Source organism: Perca fluviatilis, chromosome 24, assembly GCF_010015445.1.
Source record: "Perca fluviatilis chromosome 24, GENO_Pfluv_1.0, whole genome shotgun sequence".
Taxonomy (NCBI): Eukaryota; Metazoa; Chordata; class Actinopteri; order Perciformes; family Percidae; genus Perca; species Perca fluviatilis.
Window position 1 is genome coordinate 2,007,440 of NC_053135.1, and position 9,797 is coordinate 2,017,236.

A 9,797-nucleotide genomic window follows, 5' to 3' on the forward strand; every position below is an offset into this window, starting at 1 on the left:
TCAGCTGTCCTGTCAATAAAGGCCTAAAAATGCCCCAAAAGTATCTTAAATAAAAAAAGAAAAGGTGTCAGCTTTACGTTCTTTCATCAGGCGTCGTCTTACAGATATCACGCTGGAGGATGGTTTTCTCCCAGTGATCTAACACGATAAACGACACCGACAAACGCCCCGTGGGTACAAGCCTCACCTCGAGAGGCGTTTTGCTTCCTCCTCGTCTCCGTGACCCCGATCTCACCCCTTCCTCTGATTCCCTTAGATCAAAAGCTCGACGGAGGAAGCGCGTTAGACGTGATCTCAGCGATGTCTGTGTACACACCGAGGTGGTGGCTCAGTTGTGCAGGATTACTGGCGAGTGCGGGGAGCGCTTCAGGTAGTTGTGTCAAAGCGTGCTTCATGCTGACGACACAGCAGTTAAAGTGGAGATCTTCAGTTTTAAAGTCTGTTATCACAGCCTGATATATGTTTTGATACACTACATACCTGATACACTGTTGCACTGGGGGACACATACACCGTGCCACAAATACTCAGTAGAGCACCAGATGTGGATTAATCCGCTGCTGACAATAGTCCCCAACAAATGCACTATTGAAACTATATTTCTGTGTTTTTAAAGATTGATGTTTTGTGTCCTGGCTGCTAAACATGATCAAACTCAATCACGTTTCCTTTCTCTCCATTCGTACAGCTCTGCAGGTTTTGCCGGCAGCCCCATCCTCTCCGATATCTCACTGATCCGCCTTTCACCTGCCGCAGTGGCTACCGGCGACTCCCCCTTCAGCCCACCTCACCCGTATGTCAACCCCCACATGGAGCACTACTTGCGCTCTGTGCATGGCAGCCCCACCCTCTCCATGATCTCGGCAGCCAGAGGACTCAGCCCTGCCGACTGTAAGTTCACACTTTTACTGTATTTTTAACTTAACGGACCAAAATATAGATCAGTCACTGGAGTTGATTTTGAAATCACCATTCAGCTTGAAAACCATCAGAATTTCACATCTGATCATTTCTAAGTTAATGTTTTCAGTTTAATCAAAGCAGGACCTCATAATTTTCACTGTATCTGTCTATAATGGGATAATGATTTTAGAATAAAACTAAAGCAGTGTGCATGCATTATTGGAAAAGGTGTATTTTTTAGCAGGAAACCTGGTACTGAGCAGTGCGGGAAACCTTGACCTGCGCTCCCAGGTGCTTTAATACATATAGAAAGTCAGTGCTGGCGAATACTTATGCACACCCCCACCCCTGGACAAATTCACCAGGCAGCGATGACAACTCTTTCCTCAGCGCTGAATTACAATAACAGATTGGAGCGTGGTGGTGGGACGGGATATAAATCTTCTTTTACAGTCTGTCAGTGGTAATGTGGCAATGCTTTTAAACTTAAATAAGCGGCCACGCCTGAGATCTGGCTGCGATAAAGCCGTGCGAGAGAGAAAAAAGGACGGGGAGCCTATTTGCGGTGGAGGGAATGCAAATGGCTTGTTGAAAGACGAGGCCTTGGGTTTGGAGATGGAGGCTTTTATGTGTTCCAGGTGACCTTTCTCTTTTTCCCCACAAACCATCCACAACATCTGACATGGAAGTTAGTTTAACATCCTGTCATCACCTGGAGTTGTGGTTTTGGAATTAGTGTTTGATACTTTTTTTTTCATCTGAGCTTGGTGCTTTTTCTGCTCTCCGTCACGGTCGTCCCCACAGAGTTGAATTTGATTATGAAAAACGCTGTGGCCTTTTTCTACCTCTGTCCTCATCATCCAGAAGTTTCTAAAAGGTGGAAATGTGATCCTGTAAGGGCAGCTACTTCAGCTATGAAGTCAGCACGAGCCCAGCGTCTGCTCTCTGTTAGGTCCAGAGACTTAATGTCGTCTGAAAGAACACTTAGGGGACGAGGGCAGGAGGTAACGTTTGGTTTGCAGACCGGCCTCTTCAGGAGCAAACGCAGAAGAGAGGGGAAGTGATTCTGGAGGCGTAAAACTAATTCACATCAAACTCTTATTGGCTCTGACACTTTTAAAAGCGCTTTACTGGGTGCAGATGTGAACAGCCAGGTGAACACGTGAAAGGAATTTACTTTAAATTGAACACATTTCACAAGGAACACAAGGAAACACAGAGCTCACATTGATCCTGCAGCGTCTTTAGTAAAGAGATATTTTGCTCATGAGTCTGCGGAGACACTGAGGCCTGGAGGTGGGGGTGGGGTGGGAGCACCTACACGGGCCGCTGCACATCAGTGACCCCGCCCCGCTGGCCCCTCGGCCCATTCATGGATCTCCTCAGAATGAGGCGCGACAGACCAGGAATTCACCCCTTTCTTACCTCCCCCCCTTTAGTTATTAACTCTTTCCCTGCATCCTTCTTAAAACATCCTTTTATCGAAGAACATTTCCTGATATTATTTGAGCTTGAACCTCCTTTGAACTGTCTTTTATTTCTTTTTAAAAAGTGCTTTTTCTGTTCTTACCTACGTCGTAGAGGTTTTTATACACCAAATCATTTTTCTTTATTTTTTCTTTTAAAAGAACTGATATTTTTATGGCTGGTCTGTTTTATTTTGCTGTTTTGTGACTCACTTTGTAACATGGATTTTGAAAAGAAAAGATCCTTCTTGACTCACCAACCGTCTCCCCCCTCTCCCCCCGTCCACAGTGGCCCATGAGCATTTAAAAGAACGTGGGCTGTTCGGGCTCCCTCCTCCTCCCGGTGCGAGCCCGGCAGAGTATTACCACCTCATGGCCAGCCACCGGAGCCCCTACGGAGAGCTGCTCATGCAGGGGGCAGGGGCTGCCGCCGGGGCCCACCTGTCCGACTACATCACCCCCATCGACGGTGAGTAACTCTGAGAACAAACTCAGCTGTTAGAGATTTTCAGCCTCTTTCAGCTCCTAGTTTAGCACACTTACTGATTGCATTTTCTTTACTTTATCTCTGGCTTCCAAACAACTCTAGACTGCAACTAACAAGCATTTTCATTATTGTTTAATTAACTGATTATTTCCTTGATTGATCAGTAAATCGTCTAAAGTCTATAAAACACATTATGTTTACTCAAATGACAATTTGATATCTTCTTATTGCTTATTTTGTCTGGCAAATCTGAAGATTTGAGAAGCAACAAATAGAAAAGAAGTGAAAAATATTTGCCTGAAAAAGAAATTGTTGCAGATACATTTTCTGCCAATTGACTAATCAATCACTCAACTAATGGTTACAACTTTACATTCAGAGAAAAGAGAAAAGTTAAAGTGACTGAAAGTGAGCATCAGCTTTGGGTTTTTTCATTATTTGCTTTGCTCTCTTTCAGTGACATTTTGCAGGCGTTCCAGTCCAGAAAAACTTCAAAGACTGCTTTTTAAGTGTTGTAATTTATCAAAAGAGAATGTCCAAATTCTGTGTAAATTTTCCTGCCACAAACATGGACACTTTTCTCAACTCTTTCTGCACGAGAGCCGAGAAACTGAAGATAACATCACTGCAGAAATAGACAAGACAAAACGCAGAAATAAGTAGTAAGTTTGTACCGCATATGCATCAGTAAAGGACGCTAACATACAGTAGCTGCGTGTACCACGGTCAATGGGTTGCTTTGACATTGATTACGGAGAATGAAATTCCTATCAGGGCGTCGTGTCCAGGTGGATGATGAAACAAAGATCACAGGAGAGGCGTATGAATAAATAAGGCTTGTATACATTTTTCATGTCAGACAACTTCAAACGGCCTTCAGGTATCAGCCTCACAATATTTCTCCCCGCCGATCCTGAGCCAGCACTTTTCCATAAACACCCAGTACTTTGCCGCTGTGACATTTCCAGTGTACGCCATCGCTGGGCACATTCGGTCGCAGGTATACTTAAATAATAACGTTATAAATGCCTACTTTGATCCGGCGCTTCACTACTGCACCTTAAAAGGGTAGCCATGTCTGAGAGGGAGACTGATGGTGGAAGGGAACTCCTGATGATGAACACCAGAGAGTCTGAATGATGCTACGTGCCAGCTGCACTAATGTCTGCTCTCTGTGCTCTGCCAGTGAAGTGACACTTCCTGTTACTTTGGAACATCTATAGGTGCCCTTTGCTTTAAGTGCACACAAAGTAAATAAAATGATTGCACAAGGGAAAAACTAGCATTTAAATCCAATATCTCTACAAACTGCACTCTTCTTCTTAACTGAAACTAAGTCCTCAGATAGGCTGGTTGTTTGGTCTCTAAAATGTAAGAAAATGGTGATCAGTGTTTCCCAAAAAGCCCAATATGACATCCTCAAATGGTCTTGTTTGGTCCACAACTCAAAGATATTCAGTTTACTGTTACAGAGGAGAGAAGAAACTAGAAAATATTCACATTTAACAAGCTGACATCAGAGAAGTTTGACTTTTTTTCACAGAAAATGACTCAAACTGATTAATCGAAAAAATAGTTGCCGATTAATTGAAAAGTTTACATACAACTAATCGATTGACCTTTATAGCTCTACCCTCAGACTAACTAAAGTCCTTAGTAACTTTTTAAAGTCAGAAGCAAAAAAGTCAGAAACCCTCAGCTCTCTTAGGAAGGTAAAAAACTACTTCATGTTCCAAAAATCAAACTGAATTGAGAAAACGCACCAACCATTAAGAGTCAGAGAATAAGTTGACCGCAGACCCCAGCGGTTGAACAAGCGGCCAGCCTGGGTTAAAGCTATCCCTGCAGGTTGAGCAGACAGAGCACAGGGTTGTGAATGAGCTCGCTGTGTTGTGGTGTCTCAGGCCAAACTTTTGCTGCAGGCTGCCAGCAGCGTGAGGCCGTCCAGCCCGGGCTCACTGAAGCTGTCATAACTGAGTTTCCAGCCGTCCCCAACACTGTGCAGGCGCTGAGGCCAAGACAAACGCAAAGCACGCTTGGCTCTGTCTCGCCAAAATGTCATTGTTAAGTTATTCACTGAAGCTGCTGGATGTGGCTGTGAGAAAAAACTTTACTTTACCTGCCAAGTGCACAAGCTGAGAACATTTAACTCCTCTACACATCCAGAGAAGAGGAAGGAAGTAAAGCTATATATTACTGCTACAGACCTGTTACCAAGTGTGATGCAGAACGTTAAAACAAAGCCACTGGTTTCGTCCACTTTTTTGTCAGTTTATCATTGTGCATCAAGTACAGTCCAAAGGCTAGAACAGTAACGTACACAAGAAGGGTTACCTCTAACCTGACCACGTTTTAACTCTGGGAAAGAAAAAAAACAACAGCAGCCTATTTTGTGCACAGCAATCCTACCCATCGGTCCCAAAAGGTTCCAGTTAGAGACTAAAAGCCGTAAACATATTCTTTGTAAATTTTTACAATCATTCACCGAAAGATTCAAGCAGGGCTGCCTTGTTGCATGATCCAAATTTTCTCTAAACTTTCTCTAAAGTTTGTTGTTGTTTTGCTGAAGTGAAGGGATTTTGACACACACAGAACGGAAAGAGAGACTGGCGCCGGGCGTCAGGTTTTATCCTGAAAATGTTGAGCCAGACTAGTTTTACTGTAATTTAAGTCCTTAAAGTTCTTTTTTTATTTGCACACCAAAACACAGCTACAAGTAACTATTTTAATTTATCATTCTTTTAGTCGCAGGAAAAGGTTCCCTTAGAAATAAATACAATGTTTTCATGCCATTTCTAAAGAGCTCCTTTTTTCTTTGCAACTTATTATTCTTGTGTGTTGCTTGGGGAAAAGGTCGTCAGTCACGCAAAGTAATTATGACCGCATGCACAACCCAAAAAACTCTGGTGTGGCCCTTTAAATGCGCCTTGCTCAAGAGCTCCTCGTTGAACGAGGACAGAGCATTTCCCCAAATGTTTCCAAGCAGCTGTGGCAACGTTTGAACCTGCAACCTTCTGGTTTCAAACAGTTCAGTTACATATGGACCACAGTGGCACCGAGAGCCTCGGGGGCTGCATCACACACACACACACACACACACACACACACACACACACACACACACACACACACACACACACACACACACACAAATTCACTCTGCAAATCACTCCACACACACTCACACTCCCAGTGGCGGCTGCGGATATAAATCACAATGGAGGAGGCGGCTGGGGGGGAGGAGAGGTGGCGAGCGAGTCGAGTCGGGCTTTTCCATTGGTCCATTTATCAGGGGAAGTGGCACATTAATAAACACATCTCCCCAGAGGTGAGAGGAAGTAACAGAGATGAATACGGCTGCTTCATCTGAGCAGCCGCTAACACCGCTAACAAAAAAACACACCTGATCCTCTACACATGCCCCCCTCTTCCACCCTCTAACACCACCATCACCGTCAACCTGAGCTACATCTCAACTTTAGCTGCTTAAATGTCCAAATTAGCGTCCCATGACACCAGCCCCCCAAACAGTAATGTCTTTGGTAATAAACCTTCCGAGCTAAGACATCCCTGGAGAAACGAACGCTGATGTTTTTCTCTTCTGTGGATTTGTTATATCATCATTCAGATTCCATATGTCCCAGGATAAAAGTTGTCTCCCCTCCTCCACAAGTCTCAGCGCGCCAATTTCTAAACAGATAACATATGTTGGAGATTTGTACCCGAGGATATAGTTAGAAACAGCCTTTTAGCCCCCGTCATTAAGGACGGCAGTGAAAGCAAACAAAGCAGAATTAATCGGTTGGGAAGATGAGACGAGGAAGCTATACGACGTACGGTCTGTGACGGGAAGTTTGATGCACGCCAGATGTGGTTTGGCTCCCAAACTGTTTGTATTAAAAGTGACCAGTAGGTTGTAATAATGTCGAGGGTGGCAGAGTTTACAGAGAATGACTGGGTGCACAAAGCATTTGTATGTCTTAGTACTTCTCTTGAAGGTTTTCTGAGGAGTTTTCTTATAAACAAAAATGCTGAATGTCCACATTTCCTCATAAAACCCTTAAAAAGAATATTTTGAAACCTGCACCCCGCTTTTGTTTTTTGTCTTTTTCCTCTGTCCTACATTTCTTGGCACATTTACAGTTTGAAAATGGGGATAAACCCCCACTTTTTATTTGATCTACTTGGTCAGTATTTGAGGTAAACTAGTCAGCAACTCACAAAATGTTTCTAGCAGAGATAACGTCCTGGCTTTGATGCAACAACCACAGGTGCTTAAGTGGATCAAAAGATTCAATTTATATATAAATAGCCTATAAACTGCAAGAAGACTATGACATTAATATATTAAGTAAATCCATTCAATAAGTGCATCGGTCCAAACAACCAGCGTATCATCAGATATGTACAGATGCGAGACAAAATAATGCAACTGACGCTAAAGCACATTGACAGACATTCCTATTAGGGCTGTAACTGAATCAAGAATTACCAATTGCCTCCAAAGCTAGTCCACATGTACACAAGTATTTTTTCCCCCTCCTTCGTTCTCAAAAATAAAAAAAATACTATCCACACATACACAAGTTTAAAAAGCTCAGTTCGAACGAAAATGCAAAAACACATTGAAGTCAAGAGTCAAGAAAGACATGGGGCGTCTTGGTGGCTCGCCTGGCTTTGCTGCATGTCATCCCCCTCCCTCTCCCACTTCCCTGTCTTCAGATGTCCTATCTAATAGAGGCTCATTCTAGTGAGCTGCTTCTCCTTAAGGTTCCTCGAGTACGCTCAAACCTAGGAATGACTGCCTTTTCTTTTAGTGCTACAAATTCATGCCCTGCAAAACTATTTAAAAACGACTGCTCTTCCTACTTTTGGTATGTTTAGAACTATAATTTCTGAATTTTAAACATCTCATTACATAACTGTTTAAGCTGAATTCCTTGTTCTTTTAGTATTTTACTTCATTTTATGTTTATTTTGTTTCTCTTGCACGTCGTCACTGTAAACGAGGGCAACCTCAGTGTCTCACGAGTTGAAATAAAGGTCATTGAATTGAAATTTCCAAAAGATCCATTTTCAGTGACCTAAAAGATAGTTTGACCTAAAATGAGCCTCATTAGCATAACTGATCAACAAGTATAAAGAAAATCACTCACAGTGGCTCTGTAGGTCAGAAGCAGTCCCTGAATGCTTTGTGAAGCTAATTCATTAATTAGTTAATTGGAAAAACACATTTTGATGCAAAAATTTGCAATTCCACAAAGCAGAAATACCAAATTCAGATTCTCAAATTTGCTGATTGTGTCTGTTTTATATCTTTTAGGTTTGATCAACAATCATCACAGTTGTTGGACATTTTATAGATTTATTTATTAGAAAGAAATCCAGTGCAACAACACTAACAAACAGAAAGTTCAGATCCATAAAGCTGCGCAGTCTTCTCTGTTAAGATTTCAAGTCCTTGTCTGAATTTACATTTCAGAGCGGAGATCGATCGGATCGCTCTGCATACATTTCCCCGCAGTTGAAATCAATTCCCTGTAAATTGCCCTCATTTAACATCGTGAAGTGCAAACCCAGACTGTGTGATGTTTATCTGAAGTAATTACGGGGAATTATTGTGGGGAAGATTGATTAGTTATGTCTGAATCTTAATGGGGTCGCCACATGTGGGCAGATGTCAGAGCGCCACTGGCTTTAATTCAGACAAGTTTTTGGAACAAAGACTGAAGTGTGTTGCTCAAAAGTACATCAGCAGCAAGGATGCTACTTAAAGGACAGTTTTTCATGTGGAAGTCTTAGTTTTTTTTGTCTTAAAACAAGTGAAAGTCTGTGCTAAAGTAAAACAAACTGCAATGCACAATGTTTTGGGGATATTAATTAATCACTTAATCTATATTCTGCATTAATGATGGTGCAGTTATCTGCACAAAGTGTCTTTTTCTTGTTTCACCTGTTCATTTATTTAAAGAAAGTTAAGTTTTAGGACTCAAATGTAGACAGAAATGTTTTGATTCTTCTCTGTAAATGGACCAAAAACTAAAGCTCTCTCGACTCTTCTGTTAAAATTTCTGTCAGTTCTTTTCTTTTCCTGGGTTTCCTGCTGCTGTGTGTTCCCCATCGTGCCTCCATGAGACTCGATAATATCCTCTGCCAGGCTCAGTTTCCATCACCGTGAACAGATTGTTTACTGTATTAGCTGTGAATCAATCTCCGGCACTTATTGATAGGGTTGTTCTGTGTCCGTGGGGTGTGAGTGTCGCGGAGAGGCTGTGGCGGCATCCATCACACCGGCTGGAGCTCGACGCCTCGATCCTGAAATAACGCGAGTAAAGTGACACGATGAGGCGATGAGTGGCTCTTCAGGAATGATTCCTTCAGACTGAGAGTATTTAGAGTCTCACCGGGGAGGAGGGGGACAGTATGGAGGATGTGCAGCATTTATCACCTCTGTCATATTAACACCAGGTATCTGTGGAGACCTTTGTGCAGCAGGTTTTTTAACCTTTTAACCTGAGAACTTTCACAGACAGTCATTTCCTGTTTTTATCAAACAAACAGGAGAAAACATTGCAGTTGTTGGGGACTATTTTCAGCAGTGGATGAATCCACATTTGGTGCTGTAGCAGCAGAGAAAAAGCCAAATAAGTTGTGTCTCCTACATTAAAGCGGACTCACCTGTGTGTCCACAGTGTCGCGGTTCTCCAGCCCCAGACTGACGCCCAGGCTGAGCAGGAAGAGGGCTCTGTCCATCTCGCCGCTGTCGGACGCCAGCATCGACCTCCAGACCATGATCCGCACCTCGCCCAACTCGCTTGTCGCCTACATCAACAACTCGCGCTCCAGCTCGGCTGCCAGCAGCTCCTACGGCCACCTGTCAGTCGGAGGACTCAGGTAACTCACCTAAAGAGACAACGTGACCCAAACACAGTCCCACACAT

The 9,797-nt window shown here is 43.1% G+C and overlaps 1 protein-coding gene across 1 annotated transcript in view; it reads left to right on the top strand.

Moving 5' to 3' along the window:
* LOC120554025 (zinc finger protein GLI2-like) overlaps positions 1 to 9,797 on the top strand; it is a 66,999-nt gene that overhangs the window by 42,683 nt on the left and 14,519 nt on the right. Inside the window, exons 4-6 of the mRNA XM_039792598.1 lie at positions 689 to 891; positions 2,659 to 2,838; positions 9,549 to 9,750. Coding sequence (XP_039648532.1) covers positions 689 to 891; positions 2,659 to 2,838; positions 9,549 to 9,750 — 585 coding nt within the window. The remainder of the gene's footprint in view (positions 1 to 688; positions 892 to 2,658; positions 2,839 to 9,548; positions 9,751 to 9,797) is intronic.